The 22885-nt window shown below is 35.7% G+C and overlaps 2 protein-coding genes across 6 annotated transcripts in view; one reads left to right on the top strand and one right to left on the bottom strand.

The window, feature by feature from the left end:
* Positions 1 to 14: 14 nt before the first annotated feature.
* Positions 15 to 6186, top strand: LOC106150590 (HCLS1-binding protein 3-like). Of its 2 annotated transcripts, none has more exons than XM_087019188.1 (7): positions 15 to 162; positions 851 to 1013; positions 1503 to 1710; positions 3063 to 3165; positions 3591 to 3730; positions 4008 to 4149; positions 4553 to 6186. In XM_087019188.1, exons 1-7 carry the CDS (start codon positions 137 to 139, stop codon positions 4902 to 4904), a joined length of 1134 nt encoding a protein of 377 aa, XP_086875314.1. In that variant the 5' UTR covers positions 15 to 136; the 3' UTR covers positions 4905 to 6186. The 2 variants fall into 2 exon arrangements, with proteins under 2 accessions (XP_086875314.1, XP_086875315.1); XM_087019189.1 differs by having other exon boundaries at positions 22 to 157.
* A 964-nt stretch (positions 6187 to 7150) lies between these two features.
* Positions 7151 to 22885, bottom strand: part of LOC106173773 (trafficking protein particle complex subunit 9-like) — a 31446-nt gene continuing 15711 nt past the window's right edge. For 3 of the 4 annotated variants that reach the window (XM_087019185.1, XM_087019184.1, XM_087019187.1), the window contains 16 exons: positions 22381 to 22579; positions 21916 to 22009; positions 20913 to 21089; positions 20414 to 20571; positions 20020 to 20105; positions 19472 to 19598; positions 18942 to 19149; positions 16499 to 16587; positions 16099 to 16125; positions 15746 to 15883; positions 15182 to 15306; positions 14229 to 14587; positions 13452 to 13768; positions 13111 to 13206; positions 12227 to 12342; positions 7151 to 11918 (listed from right to left, as the gene is read on the bottom strand). In XM_087019185.1, coding sequence (XP_086875311.1) covers positions 11715 to 11918; positions 12227 to 12342; positions 13111 to 13206; positions 13452 to 13768; positions 14229 to 14587; positions 15182 to 15306; positions 15746 to 15883; positions 16099 to 16125; positions 16499 to 16587; positions 18942 to 19149; positions 19472 to 19598; positions 20020 to 20105; positions 20414 to 20571; positions 20913 to 21089; positions 21916 to 22009; positions 22381 to 22579 — 2520 coding nt within the window. In that variant the 3' untranslated portion in view covers positions 7151 to 11714. The remainder of the gene's footprint in view (positions 11919 to 12226; positions 12343 to 13110; positions 13207 to 13451; positions 13769 to 14228; positions 14588 to 15181; positions 15307 to 15745; positions 15884 to 16098; positions 16126 to 16498; positions 16588 to 18941; positions 19150 to 19471; positions 19599 to 20019; positions 20106 to 20413; positions 20572 to 20912; positions 21090 to 21915; positions 22010 to 22380; positions 22580 to 22885) is intronic. The other variant, XM_087019186.1, reaches the window with a different exon arrangement.

Here is a 22885-nt window from a genome sequence, read left to right as displayed (position 1 = left end):
AAAGCCCAAAAAATGTGGTAATGTCGAGGGGCGGGTCAAGGTCACGAGAGAAGGAGGGGGGAAAGTAGGTCAAGTGATGTTTGCCATTTACCATGCAGTAGTTGAAGAAAGTTAGTTTCATTACTACATCACAGAAATGCCACAAGCAACTGTAACAGTAAGGTGATTTTAGTTGCAGTTTATATGCATTCTTTTATATAAGATACTCAGTTAAAGGATTTTGGTATCAGATTCTAAAAGCACAATTTCCAAACATTCTGAGGGGACAGTCTAAAGTTACTGCAACATGTACAAGTAGTACTTTTGGTGGAAACGGTTTTAAAGGAAACTTATTTCATTCCTTATTTGACTTTCGAAGACGAATTACAGATACTTTGGTGTGGCTTAAGAGTTGCACTCAATAAATATACGGTCATACAGATTCAGCAGGTTTAACACTGAAGAATTCAGTTGTCAGTAAAATAACATCTACTCCAAGTCGATCATCGACTGTCCCTCTCAAATCTTAACTGAATTGATTTTAAAATTTTGTCATTCTCAAAATACGTTGTAGTGAAGTTTAATGATATTTTCCTGTGACTAGGGGCTAATATTAGTATACAAGGATACACAAATGCTGAGTTGTACATAAATCTGTTCACTGTGCACTGGCACTAGATTCTCTCTCTCTCTCTCTCTCTCAACACTATCTGTTTTCATTTCTCTGTGTGAACTTAATTCTGTCTTTTTTATGTCTGCACATTTGTCAGCTTTGCTGTCTTAATTGTTCTTTCCATCTTTCTGCATTACAGCATGCTAATTTTATTTTCTCTTCTTTATTACCATAACCATCTTTTTGCCTCTTTTGTAGAGAGTTAAAGAACAAAGACACGGGCCTCGACCTGAGTGTTCCAACGCACAAAGTCATCCCCGGTTTAATACGAAGCACGGTAGAGTACCATGTGGTTGTGGTGTCCGAGCTGCATTTTTTCAAGTCTCCGAAGCACCGAGAGACAGATGTTGTCCAGTACATGGTTAGTTATTGTGTATTGAAAATCCTCGCCTCTGAATTCAGGGATTTTTTTTAAATGATAGAAAAAAAAAAATGAAAGTATTATCCAATACATTGTTAGTTATTGTGTATTGAAAATCCTCGCCTCTGAATTCAGGGATTTTTTTTAAATAATAGAAAAAAAAAATGAAAGTATTATCCAGTACATGGTTAGTTATTGTGTATTGAAAATCCTCGCCTCTGAATTCAGGGATTTTTTTTAAATAATAGAAAAAAAAATGAAAGTATTATCCCATACATGGTTAGTTATTGTGTATTGAAAATCCTACCCTCTGAATTTAGGGATTTTTTTTAATAATAGAAAGAAAAAAATAAAAGTATTATCCAATACATGGTTAGTTATTGTGTATTGAAAATCCTGCCCTCTGAATTCAGGGATTTTTTTTAAATAATAGAAAAAAAATGAAAGTATTATCCAATACATGGTTAGTTATTGTGTATTTTTTTTCAGATTCCAAAGTTGTTCAAAGATTTTGAAGAGATGTATGAAAAACTGGACCAGTGTTTTTCCGGCACTGCCCTTCCTCCGTTGCCTGGTAAAAAGGTTCTCATGAACGACAGTGCCATTACAGAGAGAAGGGTGAAGCTGGACGGGCTGCTGAAGTTTTTAGCTCAGACTCCAAAGTTATGTACCTCCCCCATTTTGCTGGAGTTTTTAGGTGAGGAAAGACTTAGGCTCTATTCCCATAGATTTTAGATCGATCTATCCCCGCGGGGAGTCTCACTAGATTACTTTCAGATAATCCGACTTAAATGTCCGTCCCGCCTACTACAAGCTGTAAGGGGGTAATTAACTTTCGTGTCCGCCCGGGTGACAGCTATTTAGAGTGAACCCCCAGGGAGTTAGGTCGATCTAAATTAGGTCTATCTAATCTATGGAAATGGGGTGTAAATTGCCAAGGTTACAAGGTCACATGGGCACATCTTACCCTATCAGGAGTAGTGTAACAGCTCTCTCATGGAAATCCTATCCAACCAACTAGATCGACCTAACTCCCTGGGGGTTCACGCTAAATAGCTGTCAGCCGAGCAGGCACAAAAGTTAATTACCCTCTTACAGCTTGTAGTAGGCGGGACGGACATTTAAGCTGGATTATCTGACAGTTATCTAGTGAGACTCCCCCGGGGATAGATCAATCTAAAATCTATGGGAATGCACCTTAAGTCAGGGAACTGATTTTTTTTTTTTTTTTTTGTAAAAACTGGGGCCTGGATTCAGAAACCCCAGCGACAACCTCTTCAAGCGATTTGTCATCTGTCAACTCTCAATTTTATCTAAGGTTTATCAATTTGAGGACTTCCCTTTCATGACTGATTATATTGCCTCTTTGGTTATAGTTGTATGTGTTGCAAGTTGTTCATTATAAAGAATAATGAAGTTGTATGCACCTGGAGATGGATCAGAGCATATATTTGGTAGCTCCTAGGCTGAAATGAATGACTTTGTTCTTGGTTTTAAGTTCACCTATGTGTATAGTGTTTTGGACATTGGGGACCATTTTCATTTAACTTAAAGCAATAATAACTCTTCGTTTCGGCCAAAAAATGAATTTTCCTGGAGTAAACAACAATTTTCCCATACTTACCAATGGTTAATGAATCCATTTTTACATTCAAAGTTAGTCCCTGGTTTTTTTCTAAAAAGTTTGGTTTTTTGTTAAAATCTCTTAAGAGATTTTAACAGAGTATAGACATCAATGGAAGTCACGTGGTCTAAAGACAAGTTCAAATATCAGAATAAAAGCTATAACTGCTGTTTTTGTGGTAAATCAGAATATATTATATTTCTATGAGTTATTTTCAAGGTTTTTATTGTGAAATATAGGTCTCATACGAAGAGTTATTATCCCTTTAATTATAGCTGCTTATTCTGGTCCAAATTTTCAAAATTTAAAACTAAAAACAAAAAAATCTTCATTGTCATCTTTTTTTTTTGTTTGTTTGTTTGAGTTAAATTTCAGCTCTTATTTATAAAAATAATTATGGAATTTTGATTTTTTTATTAATATAGGAGTGAATTCCATCAAGGCAGGGAAGTACAGAAAGGGTGAAATGAAGGGGGTAGGAGAGGAGGGCAAACAAGAGGCCGAAGAGGAAGAAGATACAGCTGTAAAGTATGTGAAGTTCAGTTTATTATTTAAATATAATTATCACACAGCCAGTGCTTCGAGCAATAGGATACTTGCACTAGTATTTCGCATACACACTCACCTGTATGTTCTTATGCTTCGATGCATTTATCCTATTTTTCCAAATGGCAGTAGTGGGATAAGTCAGTTACAAGTATGCGCCTGAATACACTCTTCTATGTCACATACAGTGGACAACTTGTGTTGTAACTCCTAGTACTTTAAATTTGATATACTTTTTTACATACTGCATTAAAATAAAGCACATGTTAAAAATGCTTTAACTAAAGCATAAATTTTTCACTGTGTTACTTAAAAAAGACAGTATGGGTTAATGAGGACTATCTGTTCAACATCGCAAAATCGCGGTAAAACAAAATAATTTCTAATGAGAAACATCATACTTTCAGTGAAGATTCCGAGTCACAAAGACAAGGACTGTTTGGAGAAGAAGATGAGGAAGACGAGGAAGATGAGTTGTTTGGGAATCAGCCTGGAAGGAAGAACACTGATTCAGATTTGTTCTCTGATACTGCAGCAGACACCGAAGGTACAGATTTTAACTAATCTCGTAACTCTCCCCAACCCCCCCCCCCTTCAAAAAAAAAAAAAATAAATAAATAAAGTTAAGGAATGATAAGTAGTACCAGTATACAGTCCTTGTTTGAAAACCAGCTCGATTTGATAATTTTCACAGTGGTTCTGTGGCATGAGTAAATTTTAACTTTCCTCACCCTCTTCAGCATTTCTGGAAGTTAGATTCTCAATTTCATTTTACAATAAGCATTAATCTTTTGACTCTCTCATTAATTTTTTTTAATCTATAGAGTCAAACAAATTATTTGAAGACCCAGACCTTGGAGGTGGCATTATAGAAGGTGAAGCAGACGACCTATTTTTGGTGGCAGGTGCAGAGGTCAAGGTCACTCCTCAGCAGACGATAGTTGAGGATAATTCAGATTTATTAAAGTGAGTTACAGGGATGAGACTACCATTCAGTGAACAAGTCGTAAAAAACGGTATGGGATCTATGGGGTTGCCAAGGAAATTATACTTTTGGCTCCCAAAAAGTCAGAATTAAATCTCCCCATAAAGATCTTATCCTTAGTGTGAAAGATATGTTGTTTGTGTTTGAAAATGCCCAGTGCAGGTGTTATAATTGCTCAGACTCCTCAAATTTATATACCTGATGTCTGTATTTCCTTTTGAAATGTAAAGGAATACATGGCGGATTTCTGTGACTGGCCAGTCATTATAACTAAATTATTTAATATTAAGAAATGTTCCAAGCGCAGATAATTATGTGTGCAAACAAAAATAGACTGTTATCACTGAACTTTTTCGAGCATTCCATCTAGTTTTTTTATTGCAGCATTGAAGACGATCTTGATCAGTTGATGAAAGTAAGCTCCAAAAAACCAAAGCCAAAACCAGATATAGCAACCAAACCATCCTTAGCAACCAAACCAGCATTAGCAACCAAACCAGCAGTAGCAACCAAACCAGCCATAGCATCCAAACCATCTGTGGCCAAGAATACAAAGCCAGTTTTACCAGCAAAGCCAAAGCCAGGAGCAGATTCGAAGCCACAGTTGTCAGCTTCCAAAGAGGAGGATTTATTTTCTGCTCCGGATGTGTCTTCAGATATGGGTACAGATGACATTATGAAGTATATTGAAAGCCAGACATCTCAATCTGAAGCTGATTTGGACTTGTTTTCATAATTAAAAAAAAAAAAAAAATCTGCTAAAATACTTATTGCAATTGCCATGCATGGTTACCCCTTTTTGTTGGTCTTTGCCCAGGGTGTCAGGGCACTAAAAATGAAACTATTCTGCAAAACAATTAATTACCCCGTAGCAGCTTCAGTAGGCATGACAGACATTTAAGCCGCTTAAGTTGATTTCAATTTAGTGAAATCCCCTCAGAGATTGATCGATCCACAGTTAGTACAATAGGGTCTGGGAATGGTCACTTAGCTGTGCGGTATTGCTGATGTGGGTTATATATGAAATCAGGATCGAGCTGGCAATAACAAAATCCAGAACTTAAGGTACTTGTCTCATGCGCGTAAGGCGAATACAATAAGTGTCATTCAATTTTTTTCAAAATATGCATGATGTATCAAGTAGAATTATGTTAAAAATAATTTTAAATAATTTTTTAAATCCTTTATAATGATAAGGGTGCTCAATTTTCCACCCCTTTTAAATCAAAGTTTGTGTTTTGGAGATTGAAAGGTAAACTTTTTAAATTTCCACTGATTGCTCAGAACAAAACCCAGTTTTTCGTATTTCGGAAATTTAATAGATCGTTTGATATGCTTTAAAAGTGTTTTCATACATAATTTTATATGCACTGATGCTTTGACATAGGGATCAGATCATAACTGTGATATTGTAAATATATATAATTGTGCAAATTTTGCATTTAACTGATCCAATATTATTTTGAAGAAACTGAATCCATATATTAAATTTTTTAATCTAACTGGATTTATGATATACCTGAAGACTGTATCTTCCATAGTTAGTCTGTTGAAAAATTAGTAACTTGGAACTACATACTCTCAGTCTTGTTAAGCCTAGATTACACTTGAAATGCGATGCCCGTACGGTACACGTATACTGCTCGCAATACCCTTTTCATACATCTAGGCGGTGGTAGACAGTGGCCAATTTCGCACCGAACCGTAGGGATTTAAGGCCATGTAATGTAGACATACTCGACATAGCCTGCAGCTCCTTACGATTTAAAAAAATTTGTATGGACAATTTGTCACACAGCGCCTGTGTAAATGTAATCCAGGCTTGAAGTCACTTCAACTTATCATTAGTCCAGTATTAGGTTACAAAGCTTCTACGTAAAATATATCTAGGTGACTAACCAACATAGTATATAATATCTAATTTGTCCAATTATGTGCCATATTGACTATCATTTCCAGAAGAATCAATATAACAATCTAAAAATGCCAAAAGAGGTGTGTGTGTGTGTGTGTGTGTGCAGGGGGGGGGGGGGGGGGGGGGGCAAGGATTAGATATTTTGCCTCACTTAGATCAGAAAATGCATGACATAGGAATTGGTTATATCTTGTTACATTTATCATAACATATTTGGTAAGGGGGGGGGGGGGGAAGGAGGCATTAACACTTGATCGTTGTCCCCCCCCCAATTCTGTCATTGTTATCATATTTCACATTATGATGGTTCTATTAAGATGCATGTTGTTTATCAGTTGATGAACTGTAATTCTGTCTTAAAATGTCCATGCCTATAAGTGCTTTTAATTGCATAATTCTGATCTTTAGTTTGGAGATGACCAGAAAAGTTAATTATTATGAAAATGTGCATACGTGTTCATGGTGAAACCCTAGAAAACATAGTGATGTTATTAAAGTTGGATGTTAATATTTGGTGCAATTTGCTGTATGTTGCATTTTATGGTGACACTGAATTCTCATTTTCATGAATCATTTTTCATTGAAGAGTCATAATTATTTTTTCCATGATATTATCATTTGAATAATATGTAAAATGGTGGTTAAATAAAGTGCAATAAATTCATATTTTAATTATCACCAATATGTTGTTTTATCATCCTAATATATGCTTCTAATGCACATCTTTTATAAAGTCACTGTAGTAGAAGAATTAAAAGATGGAAAACATTTAATTTATGAGTAAATCTAAATCCTTAGTTCCCTTTCATTTAAAGATAATGTAAATGATTGTCCGTTTTATTTAGGCAAGTTATTAAATTTTTGTAAATTACAAATTTTAACATATATATATATATCCCCCTGTAAAAAGGGTTATTGGTATAATTTGTAGTTATGCTACCTGCAAATCTCGTAAAAATGTACGCCATATTTAAATCCAACTTAAATAAATAAAATATATATTTAAATAAATAAAGATATCTTTTTCAAAAGCCAGTAACTTTCCACTATTCCATAACACTGGGAAATCAGTTGTAATAATTAGCCATTTTATTATATGATACATTAAATTTTAAGTATCTACAAAGAAAATGATACCACTACATACATTAATAAGGTTTTACTATTGGTAAAGAAAAACAGTGGGCATTAGACCTTTAATAGAAAAATTCCGCTTGATAGATTCTATGAAAATGATACAGAGACCCTGCTGTTTCAGGGAAAAGGGTTGATTTTTCAGGAAAATTGAGTTTTTTTTTATTAAAGGTCAAATGCTCACTGTCTGGCTTTAATCCATCACAGCTTTTTATGCTACAGAATTGAGCAAGGCCAGGACATTTATATGATTGAAAACAACCTGACACATTTTTGGGTGAACAGTTTGTGAACACCTCCTACATATTTCACAGTCACCTTTTCCAGTCCAGATTCTGAGGGTAATTACAAAAAAAAAAAAGTTTTTTCACCTCAGTTCATGAAATTTCTATCTTCCACAACAGAAAATGACAATGTGCTGCAAAATAATTATAAATCTCATTTAAGTATTGATCACCAATGTATGAATATGTACAAATTTTCTGTTTTATATTCTACTCTTTATAACAACTTTACCCCTTCACCAACTTTACATCCCACCCCTAGAAACAAGGCAGCAAAGCTGTCAAATGTACAGACAAAAAACAGGAAATAACTATGCACAAAATAGGCTACTGTCAATTCTGATGCAAAATTTTAATGACTGAATCTGACAAACTGCAATGATATGAGTTTATTTCCATTTTTGAAACTTTATTACACAATACACGATAACAAGTTTACCATCATTTTTACATAATCAACTAATAATGTTGTAAAGATGCAGGAAATGCCAAACAAACACTTTTACGTATCTTATTAATTAAATAATGAAACTGTTAACATGCCTAAGAAATGAATCTGAGGAAATGTGAAAAAACGGCATTTCTTTGAAATAATGGCCCGATTAAGCTGATTTTTGAACTCAACCTGCGTTTTAGCAGGAATGACCACTCCTGTGAGTTTCATGACAATTGGCCCATCTGTTTTTCTTATATTGTATTTACTGTGTTGCATATATGCTGAAAAGTGAAGAAAAAAGCATAACTACTAAAACAGTGGCCCGATCATGCCGATTTTCAAACCTGACCTGCGTTATAATAAGATCGATTACTCCTGTGAGTTTCATGACAACAGGCCTATCAGTTTTCCTTGAAATGTGTTAACAGTGTTGCATATATGCTGAAAAGTTAAAAAACAGCATAACTTCCCTTAAAATGGCCCGATCATGCTGATTTTCGAACTTGACCTGCGTTTTATGAATATTCATCAGCTCTGTAAACATACAGCCAAAAAGTAAAACTGCCTTCCACTTATCATGTTTACAATGAAAGTGCACGGCGCCGGCGCCGGCGACAGTGACGGCGGCGACGGCAGATACAGGTGATGGCAATATGTACAGACACATCTGTACATATTTACTGTACTGTTTGAGAACAGTAAGTGACATTGTTTTTCTTAAATGGTCATCATGGGAGCAGTGCCCAAAATAGTTTTTTTTTCAAATTTTGATGCAATATTACATAATGTTTAACAGCATAATGACCATCAATTTTAATAATAAAATATTAGTATCATGGATATTCAGAAAATGTGACTAGCAAAGGTCTTCAGGCCCATATGGAACTTCAAAGTCACAACTTGAAAATGCCAAAATGTAAACAAGACAGCACTGTTCTGAAATGTTTTTTTTTTCCATTTTTAACAATTTTTTTAACATAAAACAAAATTAACAGGTTATTGCCATCTTTATATGATCAACTAAGAAAATTGATAAGATGGGAAAAATATAAATACAACAGTGTTAAATGTCCAATTTCCTCCATTCTGAGATTCTAAACATAGTGAATGATTGCATCTGACAAACTGCAATGATATGAGTTTATTTCCATTTTTGAAACTTTATTACACAATACATGATAACAAGTTTACCTTCAGTTTTACATAATCAACTAATAATGTTGTAAAGATACAGGAAATGTCAACCAAACACTTTAACATGTCTTATTAGTTAAATAATGAGACTGTTAACATGCCTAAGAATTGAATCTGAGGAAATGTGAAACAAGACAGCACTGTTCTGACATGGGTTTATTTCCGTTTTTAACACTTTTTAAACATAAAACAAAATAAACATTTTACTGCCATTTTTTTATGACCAACTAAGAAAATTGATGAGATGAGAAAAGTATCAATAGAACAGTGTTAAATGTCCAATTTCCTCCATTCTGAGATTCTGAACATAGTGGATGATTGAATCTGACAAACTGCAATGATATGAGTTTATTTCCGTTTTTGACACTTGATTACACAATACATGATAACAAGTTTACCATCATTTTTATATAATCAACTAACAATGTTGTAAAGATGCAGGAAATGTCAAACAAACACTTTTACGTATCTTATTACTTAAATAATAAGGCTTTTAAGATGCCTAAGAATTAAATCTGAGGAAATCTGAGGAAATGTGAAAAAACAGCATAACTTCTAAAATAATGCCCCGATTATGCTGATTTTCGAACTCAACCTGCGTTTTAGTAAGACTGATCATTCCTGTGAGTTTAATGACAATTGGGCTTTCTGTTTTTCTTATATTGTGTTTACAGTGTTGCATATATGCTGAACAATGAAAAAACCGCATAACTACTAAAATAGTGGCCAGATCATGCTGATTTTCCAACTTGACCTGCGTTTTAGTAAGATTGATTACTCCTGTGAGTTTCGTGACAACAAGCCTAACGGTTTTCCTTGAAATGTGTTTACAAGGTTGCATATATGCTGAAAAGTGAAAAAACAGCATAACTTCTACAATAATGGCCCGATCATGCTGATTTTCGAACTTGACCTGCGTTTTATGAATATTCATCAGCTCTGTAAATATAAAGCCAAAAAGTGAAACTGCCTTCCACTTATCGTGTTTACAAGGAAAGTGCACGGCGCCGGCGACGGCATCGGCATCGGCATCGGCATCGGCATCGGCATCGGCATCGCCATCGGCATCGGCGACGGCGACGACAGACGCAGGTGATGGCAATATGTACAGACACATCTGTGTCTGTACATAAAAATTAAAATTATAAGAAAATAACATGGCCAGACCAAATTCATAAGTAGGTTAAATAATGAGGACAACCATTGCAAATTTTGAGAAAACTGATTATTTTACACATCTGTCTTTTTTAATAGAAAATGCGCACGATTCTTGGTTTGGTAAGTGGGAGAAATTTACAAGGGATCTCCCAGGAATAGCCTTTACACTCTAGTGTTTTTTTTAACATAAAAGTCACCCGCATTGTGGATTTCATAATTCCTTCCTGCATATTTTTATTAAAAAAAGAAAAAAACACCCCAGACCTACAGTTAAGTTTCTATGCTCATACAGCACTATATGATACAATCAAAACATAAACAAATTTCATCCTTAACCTACTTATCAATTCTGTCTGTCCTAAATTAATAAAAAGCCCTATCCCTGACACAACTTCAGTACCTGAAGTTCCTGCTCTTAGCAAGATGACATCAGATAATAATTGCACTTTGTTAAAGACATACAACCCACAAGACACCTTTATATTAAAAAAAAAATTGAAATCTCAGAAATTTATCACCAAGGTAACCCCTATACAGGACTGCTGCAAAAATGATATCTATAAGCCCAATTTTGTTTTCAATTTTTTAAAAATACGATTGTCCAGAGTATATAATGGGCCTCAGAGTGATAGAACACAAGAGACTTGAAACTTAAAAACTGCTTCATAGATTGAAGGGGTGGATCCAGACATAATTTCTGACAGTCTTCCAAATTATATTTGTTGATCCATCCTCCATTTTGACTATCTTCCAACATAAAAAATTTGAATACTCGTCAATGTAAACTTGAAAATCTGACCCTCTTTGGATAATGATTACTCTGGTGAATACCAAAAATGTGTTGCAATTTCCTGGAAAATTTTATCATTTTCTTAACAAAAGTCTTTTGCTCATTGTATGTCTTAAAATATTCAAAGGTAGATGAAAATGACTAGTAACCATACTGTAACTAACAACTAAGAGTGCCTATGCAAGGCACCAAACATATCTAGATTCCGATATGAGATCCACCAGGGACAGGTACCTCCCAACACATCTATGTACTCTCTCATTCTCCAATAGTCTCCACTCTCTAGTTACAGAGTCCAGGGGTAATCCTAGAGAGTGGTGCAAATTGAGAATTCCTCCACAATATCTCAGTGGAGTCTTTCACCAAATAAACAAATGGACATAAAAACGAACTCGCGATATTTCTATTGCCTTTCCAATTGCTCATACCCACAGTTGCCACCATCTTAAATCTGCCTATGCCCCTTTGTCTGTGTCATAACTCCCATCTTTTGCCTTGACAAGCACATGAAACCATTTTAAACCTGCCTGCGCCCTATTATTTCTTCCTGTGTTAAAGTGGACCATTAGTAACACTTAATATCGTCCAATCTGATGCTGATCACAAGAACAAGTCTGACTATAGGGTGAGAAAATTCACTTCACATGACCCGATGAGTCAAATAATAAAACTGATTCCGAGTCTGTGATATCTATGCTGACTTCAGGGGAGCACGTCCATGTGCATGCATTCTCCTGCACGTTACTCGTGAGTTCTGTGCATGTGATATCCAGCACGTACTGGCCCGTATGGTAAAAAGTCAGGTGACACGTGTGGCGGAATGTGCTTCCACTGCCGAGCTGAAATTGTACAGGATAAAAATCAGTTTTTCACAAAATTAAGAAAGGTAGTCAATGAAAGCACATAATTTATATGGACGAAAATTTATTGCAAGAAATAATAATAAGTAAGAAAATAGTAAGAAATAATAATAATAAACAAATAATACAAAACAAATAGTCAACATGTTCCATTATCATTTTTGAAAAAAAAATTACTTGTAATTTTTTTTTTAACTACAAAATGGACATATAAATGTATAAAAAAGAAAATAACAAAAAAAATTGATCACATTTGCGAAAACATGCATCAAAACAAATGAACAAACCTCAGGTGTATTTTTACAAGACTGTCCTGTTATAGTCACATGACGATCACATGACAAGTCTGGATTGTACTTCCTGTGGCACTGTACTGATAGAGTGCATTCTGGGATAGGGAAATCTGGAAAATATTATTTGAAACTTAAGTTAAATCAAACAATTTACCTTCTGAATCAGCTACTGTAAGAATGAGAATAAATCTTATCTCACAAATAATTATTTAATAACATTCTGTGATGATAATTACTAACTTTGGAACCATATTTACAAAATAACTACATTTAGCTCCATTCACAAGAGCATTATCAGGCTGAATAACTACAAGTCTTTAGGAGTTGGTTGACCTGTGAGCAATTCTCACTAGGGGGAGTGATTGACTGCAATCAATTTAACTTTCCTGTCTTTATGTGTAGAGAATACTGCTGAAAAGTAATTCTGTGTTTTAAAACAACTTTTCGGGTCCTATACACACCACTATAGTCACTATAGCCACTGGGACAAAAGGAATTCAGAAAACTAACTGCTCTCAATGGGGCCGTAGCAATAGTCCAAAGGTTCAATTGTCCGAAGGTTCATTGGTCCGAATGTTCATTACAGAACCTTCGGACCAATGAACCCTTGATTAAAAAAACGATGAAAATGTTACATTTTTTAGGACCTTCGGACCAATGAACCTTCGGACTATCGAGACGCCCCCTCTCAATAATATTATAAATTGCAAAACATTAATCCGGAGAGAGAGAGAGAATTTATCAGGAGACACTGTCAAATTTCCACTAGCCAAATCAGATTCATTACGTTTTAAAAACACATTTGACACGAAAATTAATTTACTAGTCAGTAGCTTTGGACTGGAGTCTAATTTCTGTTTTATAAAATGGTGTTTCACCTGAGTGACAAGTAAGGCTGACGTCTAGCTGTACCAGCTCCCCAGTGTTGAACTGATGTGCTTCCCCACTGTAACCTCTTTTGTTTAAAGAAATATCTGAAAATATAACAAAAATAACATCTTAGTTTTATCTAGTGGATGTGATAAAGCATTTATTGACATGCACATTTTTCCTCTGTTTCCAGATGTAAATAAAATCTACATTTTTTACCACAAAATAAATTTTCTAAATTCTCTTATGTTTATATAACACATTAAGTTACTTTAATTAATTTGAATCATTTAACATTAAATTAAATTCAATTAAATTTTCTATTCTTTTTTCATTTCATCATGCCTACCCCAGTGAATAGGAGTCTCTCTCACAAGCTCCAACTGAGCATCACTCCACGGCAGTTTATCCACAGCAATCTTCCCAGACTTCTGTAGGTGAGGGATACTCCATCGAATGTCCACAAATTCAGACAAATATTTAAGGCACTCTTCCTGTATCTTTTCTGCAACGTCTGATCCTTCTGCGTCGTCATGGAGATGGTGCGATAAAGAGTCTCTGTGTCGCCTGTGAACAGGTTCACTACTTTCTACGTCTTCATTGTCGTTTTCTAATGGAATGTCATATAGTTCTTGTATTTTGCACCTCCTGATAGGAATCCATATCCTGTTAAATAAAAAAATAAATAAATAAATAAATAAATAAATAAATAAATAAATAAGTGAATGAATAAATAAATAAATCACAACAAGCTTTCACTTAATACCTGACTTTAAATTTTTACCGGATCAAGACAGTGTTGGTGAATGTGGACGATAACTCTGATTAGCGCGCATGACACTCAGGTTAAATCTCTTCAGACAGGTTAATTCACTTCAGGAATGAACATCAATAAAATTATAACATGAAGTATGCTGATCTTGAGGATGTCAGGCCGTAAAAATTAAACCTTTGAAGTTTTTAACATTGCACTTAAATAATATAAAATAATTATGGATTGTGGCCCAAGTTTTCAGTGCAATACATACCTTTGACATTACAATTCCCCATGAAAAGATTTGTCAATTTATAAATAATTAATTTCTGTTTCAAATTAGAACCTGTTAGTACTGTCCTCATGTCTCACCTTTTTGTCTTTTTCTCTGCCAATGTTACTGCACCTGGTGTAACAGAGGTCACAGGAGGGTCACCAAAGGTCATTGGAAGGTCACCAGGGGTCACAGGAGTCTTCCCAGAGGTCAGGACTGTGTCATCAGAGGACATGGCCAGATCTCCAGTGGTCAGCTCAGCCCAGTGGTCAGTAGTGTTCTGGACATCGAGGACCAGTTTACAAGTATCACAGGTGTCTCCGGCCACCACGTCCCAGGCCTTCATGACCACGGCGGGTTGAATGGCGATGTTCATGGGTACCACGCAATGGCGGCAGAAACCGCGCTCTAGACCGGGACCACCGCTGTACTTGAACTTGAAGGTGGCCTGGATGATCTGGTTAACATATAAATAATTTAATTACAAATAAATGTAAACAAAATTAACAAATTAAAAAAGAATTCATTCAACTGCAAAGCATAGGGAGGACTTGAACATATTTGCAATAAAAAGATTGTCTAATATTAATTTACAGGACAATCAAAAAGTAATAGCATTTAAACGATGGAAGGCTATATCTGGGGCGTATTGTATTTCTAAACAGGCCTATGGCTTGATTTTACTGACTGTGGAACTGAAAAAGACCTTGCTAGATTAAATTGTGACAAGTGTGAAATGTGATGCTGTGTTGTGAGCATTAACAAACTGTGATAAATTGGAGCAGGTGTGGCCATCAACTGCATCAGCAAACTACCAATGTGATGTTGGGCTAGGCTGTGATACGCCATTAGGTGGGATAATGTGATATTATGTTAGGTGTGATAATGAGGTGGAGGAGACACGACTTGAAATGTGATATTATGTTAGATGTGATAATGTGATAGAAGAGACATCCACCTTTGCACTGTGGTCCACCAATACCAGATCATTCCAAGACTGGGAAGACTTGAAATGTGATATTATGTTAGATGTGATAGAGCAGACACCCACCTTTGCACTGTGGTCCACCAATACCAGATCATTCCAAGACTGGGAAGACTTGAGGGCTACAGTAGACAAGTCTGACAAACCCGTGGAGCGAGGCCGTCGAGCGGGACTAAGTTGAGCAGATTTATCTGGATGAAACCAAAGTTTTTATGTTTTTTCTCTATTGTTATTCTAATTCTAAATCATGTACCTATTTATTTATTTAATTTTACTCATTTATATACTCATTCATTTTATTTATTTACTTATTTTTCATTTGGCATATTCTACATTACTGCCTTTAATATGGGAAAATACACTGGAGTATTTCAGAATTTAATTAATAAAAACACAACAAATTTGAACATTTGTCCATTTACACTTTTCTACTACATAAAACACAGGATCTTTATCAAAATTTTATTTTTTCTTTACAAACATAATCAGACATATTTAAACTAGTTGACAAAATACAAAATTTGGATTGTTAAACTGACTTCTCAGTTGAAGTTGCAACAAATACTTAACAAAGAGAACCTTTTGTCTTAATTCAAATGAAAATGTCTACAACACTACCCTCAAACTCACCATCTATCACAGTGGACTCCTTGGAAATGAAGTTGCTGACCCCATGGATAAAGATGGTGAAGCAAGCATGGCTACCTGGAGCTATAGGAAGCTGGGACTGCAAACTTTCCATGTTCCATACAAAAACCTCATCCATTTCTAAAATAATTTAAAAAATTCATAAATGTAAAAAAATAATTACAAAAGTGTCAATGACACTATTTAAACAGCCTTAATGTCACATCTAATACCTTACTTTTAGTTCCAAGGCCTATGCTTGATTTCTCTTGTGTATCATCACAGTGACTTTTTTCTTTTATTTCTTAAGTATTCTAAAATAACACTGGAATACAGAGTATTTTATGCAAGCTAACCTTCATCTTTTTCTTTTGAATCCAGTCCTAGTTAGCAGAGTTAACAATAATAATAAAAGCAATAATTCATCATAATTATAATTATTAAAATCTCAAGCAGCTCTACACACTGACAAAAACTTGGAAAATAACTTCATATTATGAGTATGGCAAAATCTTTATTATAATGTCAAATATGATGTATATAGTCAAATATGTGAAAATTGTGATTTCTCAATAAACATTATTATTTATAATAATAATAATAATAATAATAATAATAATAATAATAATAATAAATTAATGATGTTTATTGAGAAATCATAATTAAAATCTAAAAATCTTCTCCTTATTATTATAAAAATTATTATTATTTTTTTATTATTCACAATAAAATAAAAGGTTTATGATCCCATCTAACCTTTATCTTTCCCCTTGGAGTCCAGGGCCAGCTCTACCACCTCTATGGGATAACTACCAGTGTTGGTCAGCATCACTTGACACTCAAAACTGAAACAAAAGTGGCCACGATAAATAAATAAATAAATAAATAAATAAATAAATAAATAAATAAATAAATAAATAAATCAATTAATGAATAAAGAAAGAAAGAAAGAAAGGACGAAAGAAAGAAAAAAAGAAGTATGTATGTATGTATATAACGTTTGCATGTTTGTTCGTATGTATATCTCTATGTACTTTAATCCATTACTGGACCTACAATTAAGTCTTATTCACAAGGTTATGTCTCTCTCATGGAGATTTCAGCCAGTCTAATGCAAATATAAGTGGAACCATTCTCAGTCTTGTCATACAATTTATTACGAAAGTCAACACACAGTTAAAAAAAAAAAAACTTTATAAATAAAATGTGCGCACACAACCAATATTGCGATTTCTTACATGCATGCACCTTTTTCCTGTGAACAGTTGATAAATATATTTGTTGTAGGTACACAGACACGTGGTATGATTCTGTGTGAACTGTTCGGCACTTGAGTAGTATCATCAAATATAGGGTGATGAGGTAAAGCAGGTTTTAGGTAGGGTTAGGTCAATCGATGGCTTTTTCATGTCCAGTGTGAGACACAAGTAGGGAATGATTTCCCTGAGGAGTCCGAACTGCTCGAAGATAACAGCAGAACCCTCAATGTGGGTGAAGCCTTTGATTTACTAAAGATGATAGTTCAGAACCAGTTTGAATCATTTTCTGAACAACAATCTCATTCCATCGAATCAATCGAGAAAAAGATTAACCTTTCCCAAGATACACAATTGAAAGGGGAAGGAAACAAAGTTGCATATAACTTCAATTTAGGCATTCTGGATAGGTTTGAAATGCTAGAGTCAAGAGCACATGAAAACAAAGATTCTAAATCTATACAGATCATTACAGGCCTAGAAGAGAAAGTGTGCCAACGTAATAAATACATCCGCATTGCTGACCCCTCTGCCGCCAAATGACAAACCAGTAATGATAACAAGATTTTTTACTACGCTGGCGATGAGTGAAGGATCTGAGCAGCCGAAAACTGAGCGCTTCACCAATTACAAAAAAGCAACTACGCAAATGAAATGGGAAAGAAACATTTACAATTCTGAAAAGACATATTAAACACTTTTTCCACCATTGTAAACATCATAGAGAATGATAATGACATTCCTTTCATTTCTAATCCTCCATCTATGTTTATGAAAAACAACAGATCTGCTACAAAAAAATGCAAATTTTGTTACAAACACTATAATCAAAGATTTGTCAAATACAGGTTGCATAGTTCAAGCACCTTTCAGACCTTGCATTGTTAGTCCTTGAAGCATAGCACAAAACAGAGAGAAGAGATTGATTTTGGACCTGACCTGAGTCAACTGAAAAATCATGTAAGAAAGATAAGGTAAAATTTGAAGACTGGAAATCGGGGTTTTGAACACGTGTATGTGCATTTTGGGTCATGCAGGTTTTATTCACTTCTCAGAATTGTCACACATTAAGAACAAGGACATAACATTTTTCAACGATCATATAAATATCCACTTGAAAAGAAGCAAAACTGATGTCTACAAGACTGAAGTGGACATATGCATAGCAAAAACTTTTTCTAAGACATGTCCTGTAGCCCTTTTATCTAGGTACTTGACTTTAGCTGAGATTAAAGAAAATATGGACGTATTTATTTTTCAGTCTGTGTATTTTTGCAAAAAAAGTAAAAGCATATAAGTAAAGAAGAGGAAACAATTATATTTCCTGCAGAAGAGCAAGGAAATAATATTATCAGCTTTTCAGAGTATTGGTCTAGATAAAAACAAATTCAGTTAAGCAGTTTACGATTAGGTGGGGCTACCACGGCAGCAAGAAGAGGTGTACAAGACTGTTTATTTAAGAAGCATGGAAGATGGAAATCATAAAATGATAAAGATGGTTATATAACAGAGAACCCTGAGGAAAAAATGATAGTTTCACAATCAATTGGTTTGTAGTTAATTTTTTTCAAAACCTTTCGTTTTGATTGAATATGTTTTACGAGGGAATTATATAAGTAGCCAGAACTCATTTTACATTGTGAAAAAAAAAAAAAAAAAATAGAGGAAGACAGAGAGAGACAGAGCTCACCATATTATGACAATATTCAATGTTAAAATGCTAAAGCGGAAATAAAGCACATGGAACTAAATGAGCACTTCCACCCAGAAATGAGTGCTTCCACCCCTAACACTGCACCCTTATCTATACTACAAATATTTTATTCTGATTTGAGTGTAATGAATTAGAACATAGAACGATTCTGTCATCGTACTTTTCTCCTGTGAACAAAGTCAATGATGTGATTTTGCACATGCACACGCATGCACCCACATTCACCCACCTTTCTCCTGCAAACACAGTCAATATTGCACTCTCTTTCTTCAGAATCTCATCCAGGTTGCTGTAGCTCCGCGATCTAGGCACCGAGGTCGTGACCTGTAACTGGGGCAATGGCGGAATAACCTCCACGGTGTACTGCGTCTCACGTATCCTCGGTATATCGCGTAGTTTACAGTTGTTCCTCACTCCCAGTACAGTGGTTGTGTAGCCTGGGTGAATATAAAATATTTATTTAAAAGAACAAACTAAAATAGAAAATATTTAATGATTGTGTTGCCTTGGAAAATATGTTATAAAATAAAATGATAATGCATGAGTTATACTATGTTAATAATTCCACAGAATAGATTATAAGAAGTTTTCAATTCAGTTTCTAAAAGATATATACACTATTTATTAGCATTAATATTACCTATAATAACTTCTGCAGATAAGAAATTTTCAATGAAGTTTTTAAAAGAATTAAATACTTTCAAATATGAAAATCAATTTAATCTATTTACCTTTTTACAGGGGCCGTTTACCACTTACCAATGATATTTAACTGTCCAGCACCCTTGGGTGTCCCCAGTACCTTGACCACATAGGGGCCAGAATTGGCCTGGAGGGACATGCTGGACGGGTGGGAGACAAAGTCCACTCCATCCGTCAGCAGGGCCTGAATGTAATAGTTCCAAAAATAAGTATCATGTAAAAAATTACTAAATAAATAAAAACTTGTTTTTGAAAAAAAACACCAGTTAATGGTATTCTTTTAATTTCATTTAAGTATAATAACCAGAGAGAGAGAGAGAGAGAGAGAGAGAGAGAGAGAGAGAGAGAGAGAGAGAGAGAGAGAGAGAGAGAGAGAGAGAGAGAGAGAGAGAGAGAAAGGGAGAAAAAGTGTGTGTGTGTGTGTGTGCATGTGAGAGAGCATGTCCATCTGAGAGAGAGTGTACGAGTGCACGTGTGTATGGTTAGAGAGAGAGAGTGTGTGCGTGCCTGATAGTGTCTGAACGTGTGTGTGTGTGTGTGTGAGAGAGAGAGAGAGAGAGAGAGAGAGAGAGAGAGAGAGAGAGAGAGAGAGAGAGAGCACTCACCACATTGGACACCTTCAGTTCATATGGCATGAGGTTGAAGACCTGGAGCGCCACCTCACACACATCATCCATCACCCACTGGAAGTCTGCAACAACAGACAATTTACAATAATTGTTATCAAACCAATCTATATCTACACATCTGAGCACACATAAAAAATGAAATAAAACAACGTTAATTAATTTTTTAGGTGAAAGTTATAAAAACTTTGAGAGAGCAGATTTTAATATTGCGAACTGTAAGGAGTAGAATGAATTCAAGTAAGAAAGGTGGATTAAAAGCAAAAATTCTGGACTAGAAATACATGAAATAACGTGGAATTTGTAATGGGGTATAATAAAGAATTTGGAGACTGTTAAGGGAAGTAGAATTTGGAAACAATCCTCCACTCACCCATTTTAGACCTGTCCTTCCTGACTCTGCCCATGGGCGCAGAGAACTGTAAGGGGGAGTAGATGAAAGGACTAGGAGACTGCTCTCTATCCGGGGTCAGCCTGGACTTGATGGCCACAGGGCGCAGGTGGAGCGGGAGATTCATTAGTTTCATGACTCTGAAAAACACATAAAAACTGGACTGGATATATATTACTTTAAATGCACACCAAACATTCATATATACACACATAAACACTCTCAGACATATACACACACACACGCACGCATGCACGCACGCACGCACACACACACACACACACACACACACACACACACACACACACACACACACACACACACTTAACAAGCATAACTCTCTTCAGATCAGTGGGCAATTGCATTCTAAGTTTCACCAGCACCACCACTTCCCTCCTTTTAGGGTAAGACATAAGTATCAGGTCTTACAATAAAACCTGTTGTGAAAACGGCATCCCTGTGATAACAGCCGGTCACTCACCTGACCTGAGGTAAATTCAACAAGGGTGCAGCGGGCAAGATCTGACCACTGTCCAGGGCTATGGGCTGGTTAAGACCCTCATGATGACAGGTGTAGGTCTCCAGGAGGTTGGACAGCTCTCTCTTCTCCTGGGGGGTCAGGTAGTGGTGCATCATGTGAAGAAGGTGAGTCATGTGTCTGTGGAATAATAATAATAATAATAATAATAATAATAATAATAATAATAGAAAACTACATATAAGAGAAGAGATGAATTGTGTCTCAAAAATAATTTTATAGGTTTTGGGAGCCATAGTAACTTAACTTCTGCACCCACTAGCATAGTTACATTTGAAGATCTGCCAAAATAATACAAAACAGAAAAGTAACCCACACAAAGTGAAAAGGGTCTAAAATCCAAAAAGGGCACATTTTTTAGCCACTCTGTATCTCCCTCCTCCTGTGCCTTATAATCAGGGGCGCATTCCCCTATTTCCTGGCCCACCCTGTATCTCCCCCCTCCTGTACCTTATAATCAGAGGCACATTCCCCAGTTTCCTGGCCCACCCTGTATCTCCCCCCTCCTGTACCTTATAATCAGAGGCACATTCCCCAGTTTCCTGGCCCACCCTGTATCTCCCCCCTCCTGTACCTTATAATCAGTGGTACATTCCCCAGTTTCCTGGCCCACCCTGTATCTCCCCCCTCCTGTACCTTATAATCAGTAGCACATTCCCCAGTTTCCTGGCCCACCCTGTATCTCCCCCCTCCTGTACCTTATAATCAGAGGCACATTCCCCAGTTTCCTGGCGCACCCTTTATCTCCCCCCTCCTGTACCTTATAATCAGAGGCACATTCCCCAGTTTCCTGGCGCACCCTGTATCTCCCCCCTCCTGTACCTTATAATCAGAGGCACATTCCCCAGTTTCCTGGCCCACCCTGTATCTCCCCCCTCCTGTACCTTATAATCAGAGGCACATTCCCCAGTTTCCTGGCCCACCCTGTATCTCCCCCCTCCTGTACCTTATAATCAGAGGCACATTCCCCAGTTTCCTGGCGCAGTAGACCACTTCATGTAGTACCCGGGACTGAACGATAGGCCAGCCCACAGCTTCTCCTGGAATTATGGGAAAATTACAGAAATTGTTTTACGTAGGAATTTCAAATGTGGCACAAATGTCAAAAAAAGAGAGACGAATTTCTTTACATGGTGCTTTTTACAAAAATATGAGAAATACTCTGTACTCATAAGTATGCAAACAATTCATATTCAAACTATGTTATAATTCATATAATGGCTTCTTAATGTGTTTTTTACAGAAAGAAAAAATCCTTTTCAGTTCTTCATTACAACACACACAAAAACAAACAAACAAACAAACAAACACACACACACACACACACACACAAAACCAAACAAACACACAAAGAGAGAGACAGAAAATGTACAACAAAAGAAACCACACTGCCAACTGATATAACACCAACCTTGGACCCTCTCTCTGTAGTCCAATGTAATACTGTATCCTTTCAATGACTGCATCAGAAGCTGATGACAGCGTTCCCACGAAGGATTTGGCACAGTTGGAGCGACGCTCTGCATGGCAGCGACTCGCTTGAAGAAGGCTGCCTTTCTGTGGAAATTGATTTGCTCGTATAGATTAGCCAGGGTGCTGTAGCGGAGAACCTATTGAGTGTAACAGTATTCACATTATGGTAACGATCTTAAATTTTTAAACCCTTAAGATTTTTCTCATATGTACTTTTATTTGCAAAGATTTCTCTTTTTTAGACATTTTAAACATAACAAGTAGGTAATAACTTTTAAAAATTTTACATACTTAAAATTTAATTTTTCAACGAAATCATTTTTCTTATTCATGTTGTCCAAACATATAAAGTAACTGCCAAGATCTTAGTGCCTATATAATGTCTGTAGACTCTATCATCTTCATAAAACACCAGGAGGTAATACTGTATGAATACATGAATA

Source organism: Lingula anatina, chromosome 8, assembly GCF_051362555.1.
Source record: "Lingula anatina isolate TDL-2025a chromosome 8, LinAna3.0, whole genome shotgun sequence".
NCBI lineage: Eukaryota > Metazoa > Brachiopoda > Lingulata > Lingulida > Lingulidae > Lingula > Lingula anatina.
The sequence above is the reverse complement of the archived record's forward strand: the minus strand, read 5'-3'. Positions and strand labels throughout refer to the sequence as shown.

Bases quoted from the DNA above. Each gene is read 5' to 3' on its own strand.
- LOC106150590 (XM_087019188.1), top strand. From the start codon at position 137: ATGCCACAAGCAACTGTAACAGTAAG. The intron at 1,711-3,062 runs GTGAGGAAAGAC...TTATTAATATAG, and splicing joins CATTTTGCTGGAGTTTTTAG to GAGTGAATTCCATCAAGGCA. The intron at 3,731-4,007 runs GTACAGATTTTA...TTTAATCTATAG, and splicing joins TACTGCAGCAGACACCGAAG to AGTCAAACAAATTATTTGAA.